The 13,970-nt window shown below is 42.2% G+C and overlaps 2 protein-coding genes across 2 annotated transcripts; one reads left to right on the top strand and one right to left on the bottom strand.

The window, feature by feature from the left end:
• Window positions 1–690: 690 nt before the first annotated feature.
• Window positions 691–4,652, bottom strand: eef1akmt2 (EEF1A lysine methyltransferase 2). The gene is made up of 6 exons (XM_040177874.2): window positions 4,518–4,652; window positions 4,056–4,121; window positions 3,765–3,879; window positions 3,498–3,605; window positions 2,191–2,407; window positions 691–946 (listed from the first exon to the last, which is right to left on the bottom strand). Exons 1-6 carry the CDS (start codon window positions 4,592–4,594, stop codon window positions 849–851), a joined length of 681 nt encoding a protein of 226 aa, XP_040033808.1. The 5' UTR covers window positions 4,595–4,652; the 3' UTR covers window positions 691–848.
• Window positions 4,653–4,683: 31 nt separating this feature from the next.
• abraxas2 (abraxas 2, BRISC complex subunit) lies at window positions 4,684–13,343 on the top strand. The gene is made up of 9 exons (XM_040177870.2): window positions 4,684–4,814; window positions 6,024–6,114; window positions 7,652–7,688; window positions 8,097–8,163; window positions 8,620–8,810; window positions 8,920–9,042; window positions 9,516–9,600; window positions 9,722–9,839; window positions 10,084–13,343. The coding sequence occupies exons 1-9, from the start codon at window positions 4,722–4,724 to the stop codon at window positions 10,641–10,643; spliced, it is 1,365 nt and encodes a 454-aa protein (XP_040033804.2). The 5' UTR covers window positions 4,684–4,721; the 3' UTR covers window positions 10,644–13,343.
• Window positions 13,344–13,970: the final 627 nt, after the last annotated feature.

The following is a 13,970-nucleotide window of genomic DNA, read 5'->3' as shown; positions in this document are numbered from 1 at the left end:
CGGTAATTCTCGTAAAGCTCGCATGTGTTTACTCAACAGTGTGCCTCAACATCGACGGCTCCATCGGACCGACTTGCAATTAAGAGTCAAGAGTTTGACAGTAATTAATGATGCCATTGAGTCGATGAATGGCAGACAGGCTTCTCTCGCACAGAGGGCACGGCCCCTTGTTTATTCATTATGTCAGAAGTTCTTAATCATGTTCCTCGGGACCCAAAGCTCTGCTTGTTTTGATTTGAGCCAATTAGGAACCGGCCATTATTCACATGACATGAAAGATGGATGCAATGGATTTTTCAAACAAACAGAACAGTGGTATTCAAAATGTGGGTCAGGACTGTGAACGGGGTCCACGCTGTGCAATTTCAGATCAGGGAAAAGACGTTGAGTGCAAATTATTGAATACAGAATATGCTTTAGCGAGTAGGTTATCTATCAAACAAAATAATCGTCTGGCTGAACGATTACAAGTAGCCTCAGAAAAGTAACGTCACAGACAAAAATGTCTCAGTAAGTGCACGAGGGGCAGAGGTTCACTTTTGTGTGTGCCAAGAGACTCAGGGACATGCATGTCTCAGGAAGGGATATTATACAATTATACGTTAACTGTACATTTTGTGCACATAACATTACCACAAGTAATACAGGTTGCTTTGGCACCATGGATCAAGCAAGACAGTATGACAGGAACAAAACCAAAACAACATTTATTTCAAAGGGAATTTAATTTGTTACAGACATATCTTGTAAAAGTGGATGCAGTGTTATAAAATGATATTTCAGTAATTATGAATTGCAGAGATAAACAGAAAACAAGCAAGAGAAAGCCTCCTTGAGGCACATGTGAATCAATACATCCGTTTGAAGATGAGGGCTGTCACGCTGTTGCCCTTCTTGCCTCCAAAATGGAAGCTTGGTGTCGGCAACTCCTCCACAAACTCAAACCCTGCGAAGACAACATATTAGGACATGGCGTCTTAAACACAGATAGTTGGAAGCTCTTCTTGTTGACCGGGTTTCAGAGGGTTAGGAGAAAAACCACGAGTCAAAGACTATCCATGCACCATCTGCTGTGTTTCCTGGGGCCTTGTAAAGACAGCGTGTCAGTGTGACAGATGGGTTCTCAAAGCCCTTCGGCCCCCTGCAGGCTTTCCGGAGCGACTACACTGCAGAGCGACGGCTAATGGAATCGTGCCAAAATTCTGACTTTATAAGTCTGTTGTTGCCTGAAGTATAACAACCGGACGGCTAACTGCCGAAGCAGTTGGGAAACTGTGTCTGTGTTTTGACTGTAGGCCCCACAGCAAAAAACAGTTTTCCCCATCGTCACTACATTTACACCACTGTGCACATCCACTTAAAAATGTTCCCCGTGGAGATATCTTGTTAACCAGTACGAGTCATGTTCACATTCAGCATCACCAAAACAGATTGTCTACCCTTGAGCTCTAACAAACGCATCAAATGTATATATTTATTTTTAAAGCAAATAAGCAAAGCCGTAAAATGACTGTAATTGGTTGTAAATTACTGCCAGGTTTGTCATTTTCCCTTATCGGAGCATTGTCGAATATCTTGCTTACCACTACATGAACATCGGGGAAGTAGCGTGAAACCATTGGCCGGACTGTGCTGCACCCGGACACAGGTGACATGTGCGTGCCGATGCCCGACAGCTGACGAATGCTACCAGAGGTCAAAAAAAGCTTGGTGACCATTTTACATCGCAAACTAACCTGTTGTATAATATTTGGCTTTCCCTTCCAGGCAGCTATTTATTTGCCAAAACTACCAAGTAGCTAACCAGATTGTAAATCAATGACCTAAGAATTTGCTTCGTGGACCAATTCTGGGAAAAACCTTGTGCAGTGCAGCAATTGCTTACCAAAATGTTTGGATGAATAAACTGCCGCAGGAAGCCGGCAAATAATAAACCCAGAAACGGATGAGAATCATAAAAAAGGTAGACTCAAAAGGAATGTAGCTGATCAAAGGTTGGCTTTACACTAGAAGTATCTGACTAGTTGATTTGGTTATTAGAGAGTCAATCTTTTTTGTACACGGTGGGATTGCTGCATACCCTCATAATAAAGTCCGATGCAGCAGTTTCACTAAGAAACGAACAAGAACCGACACAAAATCTAACAAAAATAAATGATCGGACAACCAATAAATACGTGTTTCACTCACCATCACAAAATCGGTCCAGCAGCTGCTCTTTTGTCCAGTTACAAGAAGTTATTGCGAAGAATCCCTTGTCCTTGAGAGCATCTTTTAGCGCTTGGACATAGAGTTTTTTGTCCTCCTTCGAGCTGTCCGGGTTCAAGCTTATTGCATCGAACGTGCCTTTGTCGATGCAGACGTCGAAACCCTTTAGCTCGCCGTGGCAGTTTAAGAAATCCACCTCCTAAAATACACAAAAAGTCAGCACTTAAGTAAAAGTTTGTCTGTGATAAGCCTACAGAGGTTATTAGTCACACTCTTTAGATGTGGGTTGAATGATAATAGTTCCCTGCAGAAGACATCTTTCAGCGTTAACCAAGACTAAATGTGTTACACCTCAATGTTTAACTATACAAGTCCAAATGCCGACATGACAGCATTTCATTCTGCAGAGGTGGCTGACCTACCAGACCGGGAGTGAAAGGAACCCTTTATTAGGACAGAGTGCAGAACACCAGACCTCTGGGGAGAGCTCAAGACCCACATACTCAGAAACCACAAAATGTGTGACCTGTGATGATCAAGTGATTCACTGAAGATAAAGAGAGAAATGTTGCAACTGATCAGTTAAATTTTAGCCTGCAGAACTAGGGAAAAAAAAACGAGAGGCCGTTAAATGGGCAAAGGGTGACATGACTAATGGGAACGCAGAAAGGGCTTGAAGTGATTAAAAAAAGGTAACACCGGTTGAACAGGCTTTTTGTCTAACCCTCACAAACCTGCAGACTCCATTCACACAAGCACATACACACTCATTTGGGCATTCTGTAGTATTAAACAACTTCTCTCTCTCTCTCCCCCACTATGTCTTGCCAGCTACAGTAAATATTGACTTCAGGAGAAGGCTTTCTGTCCAAGGACACACCGGCGTGTGATGCATTTAACATATATGACACTGTAATTCACACGCAGGAGAGGAAAACTCACTCATCACAGCCCCTACAGACCAATCATGCATTTATAACTAGTTTTTCTTGCAGCTATATGTCACAGGATATTTCAAACCCTGCCAATTCATTTCAGGTGGTTCAATCTGAATGGTGGGCAGACTTCCATCACTTCCAGGGCCTTCCTCCTAGCCAACTCTCCCACATAGTAAACACAGGAGAGTTTCCTCTGACCTTCCCGGGTCGCTGCCAGTGTGCTGAAAGCTGCGTTGTATTATTGCCGTTTAGGAAAAGAGGAGATTCATTTTGTATCAATGGCTGATCTGTGCGTGGCATAAAAGTTTGGATGTTGTTATAGTTTTAGCGACTAATAAAAACCAAACCAACCTTTACAGTGACATCCGACAAGTCCTCGCCCGACAGAACGTTTCTGGCCAATTCTACAGACGCTAGAGAATAATCTATGCCAGTCAGATTCCTGCGTCCGTGTTTAGCCTTGATGCAAATAGAGAAAAACAATAGCATATTAAGAGTTAAGCTTATCAATTCAGTTTACGATAACCCGGTCAGCCTGGACAATCCACAAATGTTGCTATATTTGAATGATTTGTTAAAAATTTGATTGATAATAAAAAAAATGTACTGTGTTCACACCAGTTCAACTAGAAAGGCTCCATTTCCAGTGCCAATGTCCAGAATGGCAGCCTCTGCTGGGATCTTAGCTCTGTCCATCCATCGCAGCACACGGCTCATGCTTTCCTCACCAAACCTTTCGAGGCGATGGAAACAGACAGACTTTAGTCACGAAGCAATAATATTCCATTAACAATGGATCTCTCATCATGAAATCCTCACAGTTTGACGTGACATACACTCATATTGTAATAACCAGGGTTCATTTTGACGATGCACATGACAGCACGGCAATGCACTGAATAGGATTACCATATCTCACCAACATCTCCGATGTCTGTAAATGTCTCCAGTTCTTTTTGATAGACATCTTCCCAACTGCAGAAAAGGAGACACCGACAATCAACGTTAGTTAATAAATACCGTGAGCACTGAAACCTGAAAAGGTGTGGGACAAAAAAATCCAATTGGCTTGAGGGTGAATATATATTATCGTATTATGTTCTTCAATCTAGCGTTAGCTCACTAACTTCATTTTGCAATCCACACTATATGCTGGTGATTTCATCGAGAGGTTGAAACCTCATCGTTAAATAAGTGGGGGCTTCAAGCGATTTAGAAATAAGTCCTTAAAACATGTTGTGAAACGGCGTCTGTTAAACTTTCACCACTAGCTTTGTTGCTAGCTTTGGTGGCTAGCATGAACAGCCGTCGCGATCGTAAGTTTACGTTAGAAGCGGATCACAAGGCGACCGTTAACGCGCCCAAGCTTACTATTCTTTCGTTCCGAGTTGTGAAGGTTCAAAATCGGTATCCGAGGAGCTGTCGTCGTCGTCCTCCGGGTCCGACATGTTCCCACGTTTCACTTCCACGCCTCCCGTAGCGTCTTCCGTGCTGGCCCGGCAAGTCGTCACCGCCTACAGTTCCCAGTAGGCTTTGCGTCCGAGGAGCGTGCCTGGAAACGCAGGGGGCATCGGGATGGATCGGGATGTTTCCATCATGGCGGCATCCATTTCAGGTTACACTTTTAGTTCTGTGTGTTATCACAGCGGCAACAGCAATTCAGATCATGTAAGTATTACAAATTATGCTGACAAACTAATGGAGAACTATTGCTCAATTGTGCTTGATCGCCCAGCAACACCATTAGTTAGTGTTGTTTTCCAGTGTCATCATCCTGTTGCTGGCTAGCTTGTGTCGGTTCCGTCTATTTACCGGCAGGTAGGGGTTTGGTCGTACAGTTAGCTACAGAAACGAGGAGGTAATCTAGCAATTTTAAAACCAATCCCATGTGTTACAGCTGCAAGTGTGTTAAATATCTAGTATTGCCATTACCTTTAAAAACGATTGTACGCATACGTGCTGACTCAACATGGCAAATGCTGTTAGGGAAGTTTGAGCTCCAGGAAATACATAGCAGTTAGCTACTTAGCACGTTAGCTAGGAGGCAAGTCAAGTGACTTCCGTGTGCCTGTGCGATAACGTCCAGACTTCGAACTGTCATCTGATAGGATTTCAATGTGTCATGAAGGATACGAAGTGAAGTTAACGCGTTTCATTTTATAAACGAACGTAGGTTACAGAAAACCTTTTTGTTGTTGTTTTGTATCACGTTGCTAAGTTAAATTAGCTTCTTAGCCACGTCGCTGATGTCAGTTGTATTCTCAAGTGATTGACATGCGTCAAAATATAATATTGTTTTTCCTTTTTTTGTCTATTGGCGGGCTTGTCGTGGAAACGCATTCGATAAATTGTCCGCAGTGCTCCTCGCTTGGAAAGTAAACATTTTGAAATAAGAGCAAACGAAGCTAACGCTGTTTATATGGCAGACTTTGAAAAGTCGACCCTGGTAAGCTGGATAGTTGCCGTAAACAGGTTTGTCTGCATTCCTGACATAAACGAATCCACTGGTTGTTTACTTACCAGCCGTCACTTTTAGTGAAAGGTTAACACATTTATTTGCTACCAAAACAAACATTGAGATTTCTATTTTACTAGATTTATATTTCATAAAGAAACGTCTTGATTAGGATTCCTTAGTCGGTGATTGTGACACGAATGATGTTGTTGTGCATGCACTTACTCAACGTAAAGTGATTATCCATCTTCTAGCCCATGTATAAAACTGGGAAAAGCAAATGTTAACATTGTTATTATTAAGAAATACCACATTGAATTGGATTAATTTGTTGATCAACTAACTGACATTCTGACTCATTGTTTCAGGCCTAACATACATTAGTGCCCTAACCACAGTTTTGTCTAAATGTATTTGCACAGGAGGGATTCCTACTAGGAGATGTAAGGCAAGAAGAGACTGTCAGCATCAGTGACACACAGCTCAGCACTGCAGAGTTGCTCCAGGTAGTAGGTAAGCCCTCTAACACACACGGACCGTTTTCATGTCAGACAATATTTCGCGGACCAGTCGAGAAGGTCCGACGGGGGGTGTAGTAGTCGTTGCGGGCGGAACGACCAACGGGGGGGGGTGGGGGGGGGGGTAGTAGTCGTGCGCTCTGTGTTCGCTGGTCGGCGAAACTGCCGTGCACGGTAAAAGGACAAGAAAAACTCCTGGTGACGCGTGGGGAATATGTCAGAGGGACGAGCACACATAATTATGAGAAAATCCGGTCAAAATAAAACACTTTTCAGAAGAAAAAAAAGATATAAGCTTGTGGTGCGGCCCGGTACCAAATGGCAGAATGATAGAAGCCTGAAGAGACCGTTAAGAAGTTTACTGGATCTCATTTTATGTGCCTTTTTTTATTTTTTTTTAGAAACACTGCATATTAAAGATTGCTTAATACAATTTATAAAGCTGCTTTCTTGTCTTGGTGTCCTGGTATTTGGGGAAACTCAAATAGGGCCAAAGCATCGCTAACACACTTAACACCTATGCATTCTTTTGCTATGAATGCGTGACCCTTAGCATAGCTTATCTTGTCTTATTGCACCATTTTACACTCCGGTGTTCCCACTTACTTTGTTTCATAAGAAGCGGCAACACGACTGTGTAGCGGTGTTGCAAACTGATGTAGTGGGCATCTCCCCCATTCATTTGTCTGTAGCATATGTTAGGGGCAACGTACACCATTCTTTAAATAGGTACATTATGACAACGTTCCGTAATTCTCAGAATAGAATTGTCCAACTTTAACCTGAACTATCGCCTGTCTAAGTGTGCAGATGTGTTACGTCTTAGTTATGGACAGTTAATTAAGTATTTGTGTTGAGTAAACACTTCTCATTGGTGATGCTGGTGATGACGGGATATTTAAAGAAGTGGAGACAAAACACAATTAGAGATCACTCACATCTGGATTTACTAAGAACGGTGATCAGTCAGTGACGCTACAGAGGAGCCACAGGATTCCATATGGGATTTTAATCTGCCAAGTATGGCAACAGTTATATATATATATATATAATATATATTATGTATAATGTATAAGGGGTTAGGGTTAGTAATTATTTATATTTTTCAGTTGTGTGGAATGCTTGTTTTTTTTTTGCCCCCTGAATCTTTCCACCACCCATTCAGTCCCCCTCAGAGATTCCTTTATGCACTTGAATGTGAAACGTAACCACTAATGAAAATAAGCCAGTAATCCGCTTATTTTTTGTTGTTGTTTAAGTCTTCTTGGAATTTTCTATTTTAAACTCAAACAACAGAAACATCTTTGCAATTTAAAGTTTTTGTGTGGCCTTAGCAGCATGCTATTACTTGGCTGCATAGCTTTCAGGGTTATTCATGAATTTGTTAAAGCTACTTATATGAATGACAGCTGGTTGTTGTACTAAGCTTTTTCATTTTGGTTGGCACGTTACTGTTTTGCATAAGTCTTTTAAATATTTTGTATATATGATGCTATGTGACTGAAACATCTGTCGCGATTTGTTCCCAACAGAAATTCATAACCATGATCCTTGTGCACAGTTATTTAGGTAAGTTATGAGCTTTTATTATTCTCAAACAGCTACTATTATCATCAGTTATCAATAAACATGATGCCAAAATGTCACCATGTTTCCAACGGTAGAACAGGCCCTGCTTTGGGAGACAAAGTGATGATGATGGGGCGTTTTTTGTAATACAGCTAATAGTTGTCCAAGAGTAGTAGGCATGTATATGTACTGCTGGCTTTCCCTTAATAAAAAGTATTTTTAAATACATTGACAATTTCAAAAGCTCAGTTGCCCTTGTTGTTGTTTTTTGGAACAGGCTGAATTAATTTCATGTTGAACAGTAGATGGCCCCATTTGACAAGACTGTGTAAATGAATGAGGCCACGGCAGAGTGGGTGTAGCAATCGGTTTGAACTAACTTGTTTGTTTCATTATCCCTGTCATCAGCTTTTATGACTACGCGGGCAAACTCAATGAAGAACATCTCAACAGCATTCTTAAAGACCGGCGGAAAGTGAGTTCATCTCTTTTAAATGATCAGTTTCACACACATTGTGGCTGTCCTCTAAAATGTCTGTAATAATTTTACATCAAGGCAACACTGCAACCAAGTTTTCAATAACCTGAATAATTGGACTTCAGAGTGGAATTTAGTTTCTTGTATCTTAATCTTAAATTGTGTTGTTTACCAATAAATATTTTATTTAAGTTGTATTGAAGTTTTGCTGTTTGGATATTGCTATCAAAGTCCTGATTTCAACAGTTTGTGCTTTGAACATAATATTATACACTTTAAAAAAAAATGTTTATGTTGTCTTATTGAAGTATCATGAAACAAGTACCTGTACAAGTTTCATAATTATTAGTGTCCGTTTTTGAGCCAAACCCTGGATTCTGTGTTTTTGTCGCCCATGTACTTAAGACTTTAATTGAACGCATTGTAAAAAGAGTGGTTTCTTCGTCCGCTTAGAACGTTATTGGTTGGTACCGGTTCCGGAGGAACACGCAGCAGCAGATGTCGTTTAGGGAGCAGATCATCCACAAACAGCTGACTGAGCTGCTCGGTGTGCCCGACCTCGTCTTCCTCCTTTTCAGCTTCATCTCCACCGCCAACAGCTCCACACACGCACTGGAGTATGTGCTCTTCAGACCCAACCGCAGGTAGTAGCTGCACTGATTGTATGTAACATGGGTGTATTATTCATTCATCTGGTATTCCATTTCGTGAACGAATGATGTCTTAACCGCGCTCATTGTCCTCTCTCCTCAGAAGTTACAACCAGAGGATCACCCTCACAATCCCCAACCTCGGCAACACAAGCCAGCAGGAGTACAAAGTCTCATCAGTGCCCAACACGTCAACCAACTACACGCAGGTCATCAAAGAGCACGGGTAAGATTTGGGTGTCTCGGCTGCATGCATTGCCCTGATTTTTAACCTCACAGTATACTGCAGCTTCACCAACCCCTTTTTCTTTTTGAATGCCTCCGTGGTGGTGTGCAAACTCCACGTTCGTCCCAGTGTACATTTGTCAGCATGAGTGCCTGAAGTGACCTGCTTCACATACTGATTTCTGACACGTGTATGTCTGTGTCTTTGCGTTTGAACCTAGACTGGCCGACCGTGTTCTACTCTTCAATAACCGTTTAGGTTTAGGCAGAAGATCACTTTGTTTTCACCTCAGCTCATTCAGCTAATGTTTTTATGTGTTACTCAGTGGCTCATGTTTGATTTATGCTACCCACCTTCACCGTTCTTATGCTTTTGCCTTTCATGAACAGGCTAGTTGACCTCGTTCTGTGTGATGTATGTATTATGTCTTGAGTGATGTAATGGAGATACCTATTGGTAAATATCTTTTTCAGGGCCGAATTCTTTGACAAAGATGGTGTCATGAAGGATATCCGAGCAATATACCAAGTCTACAGTGCACTGCAAGATAAAGTGCAGGTGAGCTGGAGCTTGGGTAGCTGGTGGGAGACGCGTAGGCACATTGTTTTCACCCTAGATGACTCTTTGTTTTCTTTTTTCTTTTTGGCACAATGTTCTTACCCGTTTGTCTACTTTTCAGGCTGTGTGTGGGGAAGTGGAACAAAGTGAGCGTGTGAAAGAGAAAATTCAAGAGGACGTGAAAAAACTCAAACAGCAAATTGCTCTCAGGAAACGCAAGGCGGCCGAAGAGGAGAGAAGTGGGTGCCGCATTTGGATTTGATCATCTACAACTGTGTCATAACATTTCCAATGTGTGCTGGGTTTGAAAATGAATATAGACAATAGTAAAACGACTAAGTATTAAGCTTCAGTTCTTCTGCATCAACCCCTTTCCCTTAGTCCCGTAAAAAAATGTCAATGAAGTTAACATTTAGCAATTAGTCTACATCTTTCACCTTTCTAACCAGTTACATCTTCTTCTTTTTAATCTCTGCTCCACAGGGCTCCTTGAGGCCCAGAATGTGGATTCCCATGCCACTCCACATGAGAGCAAAGAACCTTCTGAGACTTCCCCTCTTTCCAGAGTAACTTTCCACACACCGTCTGCTCCGGAGCGACCCAGTACCTCGCCAAACCCCCCATCCTACTCCGACCTCTTGTCCCAGGGGGTCCCTCTGCTCTCCTCTTCTTCCCCAGCTACCAGTGCCGCTCTACTGCCTCGGCCCCAAGCTGTGGGCTCCCCGGGACACCCAACGCCCGGCCCACTGGGCACGGGCCTGGGGCTCGCCGCCAGCTCTAACCCCGTTGCCACTCCCAACACCCCGTACCTCGGCAACGGGGACGGATCAAGCTCTGACTCGTTAGACAGACAAGCCGCAGGGCAAGAAGATGACGACGACGAGGACGAGGAGGAGGACGAAGACGACGAGGACAGTAGCGAATATGAGAACTTGGTGAGTGAAGCCGGTCACCTGCCGCTGGTCTCTGCCAGCGTTTTAGCACAAGGCCGGCCGGCCGCCCTCGGCCCGGATGGTGACGCTCTCGGCTCCTGGACCACATAGAAGCGTGCCGCAGGGCGTGTATGGGACACAAGTAAGTGACGCACCTTAAGAGGTGGGCATCTGAAGCAATCAAAAATAGACAAAAGTGCCGGTCCTGAAAGTGAAAGACCTGCACAGTTGGTGTCCCGCTGTGCGCGTTTATTGTCTTAGTCTGATCTCCATTTTAAGGGGAAACTCTGCTAGGCTGCGCAGGCTTAACGGGTGTGTCTCATCTGTTTTCATTTTTTCCTTTTGGAATGGGGTCAGTGTGGGTACTTCAATGTGGATGTTTGGCTCCCTGAAAGACGGACCATCCTCCAAGCTTTCTTCTGTATGTTTTCGTTTCACTTCTTTCTCACCAACACTGAGCACCCACTCTTGTATTACCTCTTGCACTATTTTTTTTTTTCTTTGCCTTCTTTTGTCATTTAAGAAAAGCAAAGGAAGAATGTTCTGCAGCCTTTAAACCTTTTTTTAAAAGAAGTAATTGTTTGTGAGCTTTTTTTTCTGTTCGTTTTCTTGAAGAGATGCATATATATATATATATATACTGTATACACGTGTGTGTGTTACTAGAATTCCTTTGACGTGCAAATTGCTCTCATTTGATTTGGGATTTATTTGATATTCTTTTCCCTGATCCACAGTCTTACCTGATCATACAATTGCCTATTTAAATGATGAACAATAGATAGGAAGCGAAATGGCCACTTCTATAATGGATTCATTACGTATACATATATATATTTTGTCAGATTATTAGTTGTTCTAATTTGATTGACAGCAATGTCAATGTATTGTTCCTCTCAGTTAACACTGAAATTCTATGCGCTTTGCTGCACTTAACAAAAATGTAAGATTTCTTTTATTATTGTGCTATACCAATGCTGTCATGTTGTGCCACTCGAGTAGTCCCTCTTCGACCATGAGCCAAACTCCGCTCAGCTTTTGTCTGTTGTACGGCGCTCACAGGGCCAACAGGACGTACTGTAGCTTTACTAACCAGATGCTTATGGGTTCCCTTCTGCTGCTGCACCACAGAGCGCTACCACTAAAAAAAAAAAACCAACAACACAAAATACCCTGCATCTGTCTGTTCTTCGTCTTGTATAAAAACCTGGCTGCTACTTCACACAGCGCTGGTTGTTTTCAATGCAACTACAATCACGTAAATTCTTCACGCTCACCTCTCGCTGACTTGTCCTCTATGGACGTCACAGTAGAAGGCTGATACCCCCCCTGGAGAGTGTGAGTATTAACTTTTTGGAAGCCGAGTGTGGACGATCACCCTTCCTGTCTTGGCATCGTCGACATTTAGTTTCCTCGCGTGTTCCTAATCCTGGTTTGGTCAATGTCACGTGTCTGGACCTGGATAATGTGATGAGAGACATCATGACGACATGGCTTCAAAATACAGTGCCTTCCACTCAGGTCAGTTTCTATCTGCGCACAGAACACATCCACAGATCTGTCTTCAGAGGTGAAATGATGGTATAACAAACAGCTGTATTTGCAATAATTGACGTGCTGCAGCTTTATTCCTCCTTTTCCTTGATGTGGTGCTTTGCCTTTCTGAAACAACCCGCATTCTTTCAGAGAACTTTTTTTTGTACTTTCAATGACGTCGTCTAAGTGGACCTGTATCTCACAGGTGCAGCTGTGACTTTGCTTACTTCATCATTTGAAACTGGAATTTTTAACTGTAAGGTCGAAGGGGATCTGCTTAGTAACTGATACTTCTTGTAGGGCAAAGACTGTATGATGATCGTGGTGAAAATTACTGACCTTTCAAAAAACTAAGTAACAGGATGTGGATTTATTCGATGCTGGATGTTCAATGACCTCGCATGAACGGGTCAATGCCAGACACAGTTCAATTCGGCATGGACAGACATTTGCACTGCACATTGAGGACGTCTTCAAAGACGTCTCGATCCACAGGTTGCGCTCGCATATGATTTTGTGTGTGGGAGAAGCTTTGCCTTGTGAATAAGCTCCACTTTATTTATTAGGCTTGTTTTGTATGCAATGTTTTTTGCCTCATTTATTTTGCCCTCATGTGTTCTGCCTCTGCATCCCTTATTGGGAAACTGGCACCTAAAACGTTACTTAACAATCACCAAGAGCAAAAGAATCACACTGTAAAAAAAATAGCAAATTCTATATGTTAGGAATATGGTTTCCTATTGAGTACTGGAATTTAAGGAAATATATAATGAATGTATAGTAGACAAGGGAGGGGGTAGCACTAGCGTTTAAACAGCACTACTGTATAAGCTTGTTGGGTGTTGTGGTGGTATAGAGCAGCCATATGTTGGTCCTTACTCTCAATCCTTGCCTCTAGTCCCCACATGATGCTTTTAAAATGTTTCAGGTTCAACACTGACTTGATGTACTGAATGAAATTCAGCGAGGTGCTGAGGGCCACTAGTACAAAACTTGAGAGGACTAACATTCTTCGTATCCTATACCTTTTTAAGTTCCAACTCAGTAGAAATATACACTCATATACTCTTACTGTATGGGGTGAACCTTCCCCCATGTAGACCGTTGCAACATCAACACCTCCCTGAAAGCACAAAGTCCAGTGCACAGCTTCGAACTTTTCAGCTTTTATCTGGATGTGTGTACTTGACGAAAGTAGATCAAGGACTTGCTTGTACGAGTGCAGAGCAAATGGCTGTAAAATTGGAGGATAATAAATGAGATGTGCATACGTGATATGAAATGCTTGTTTTGTTTTTCTAACAAATATTGGTCCATTTTAGATAGATAGATACTTTATTAATCCCCAAGGGGAAATTTGTGTGCAATAACAGCAATACATATAATTGTGCATTTTTGCATATAAAATGCAAAAATGCACAATATATACACAGTACAATAAAATAAAATAGCAAAATATGGAATATGTATAAAATGTCTGTACGGGCTTTTCTGTAAACAAGACATGCATACATTTTGACTTGATACTCGGTTCAAATTATTTTGGGGTTTCGTAGTGCACATCAATAACAATCTCGCGGAGAACTGTTGCTCAAGCTGTCAAGCATTGCTGCATACTGCTCGCTGCAGTATTTTGTAGGATGACATCATCCTCTCATCCCTTTTGAGGACATACCACGTGGTACCTCGCAAAATATGCAGCAGATTAAGATGCACGACTCAAAAAAGATGCATATCTTTTTTTAACTGCAATTAACCGTGCGCGTCTCCTGAAAGAGCCCAATACTACGAATTTTCGTTATATGTGTGATAATTTAAGGATGTTTTGCTTTCGCTGAGCCTTTTAACAGTTGGACTGAGAAGAGTAGATTCTCATTGGTCAAAGTAAAAGGATACACACAA

The sequence above is a fragment of the Gasterosteus aculeatus genome, chromosome 6, assembly GCF_964276395.1.
Source record: "Gasterosteus aculeatus chromosome 6, fGasAcu3.hap1.1, whole genome shotgun sequence".
Lineage (NCBI taxonomy): Eukaryota > Metazoa > Chordata > Actinopteri > Perciformes > Gasterosteidae > Gasterosteus > Gasterosteus aculeatus.
Note: the sequence above shows the minus strand (reverse complement) of the source record. Positions and strands in the feature narration are given on the sequence as shown.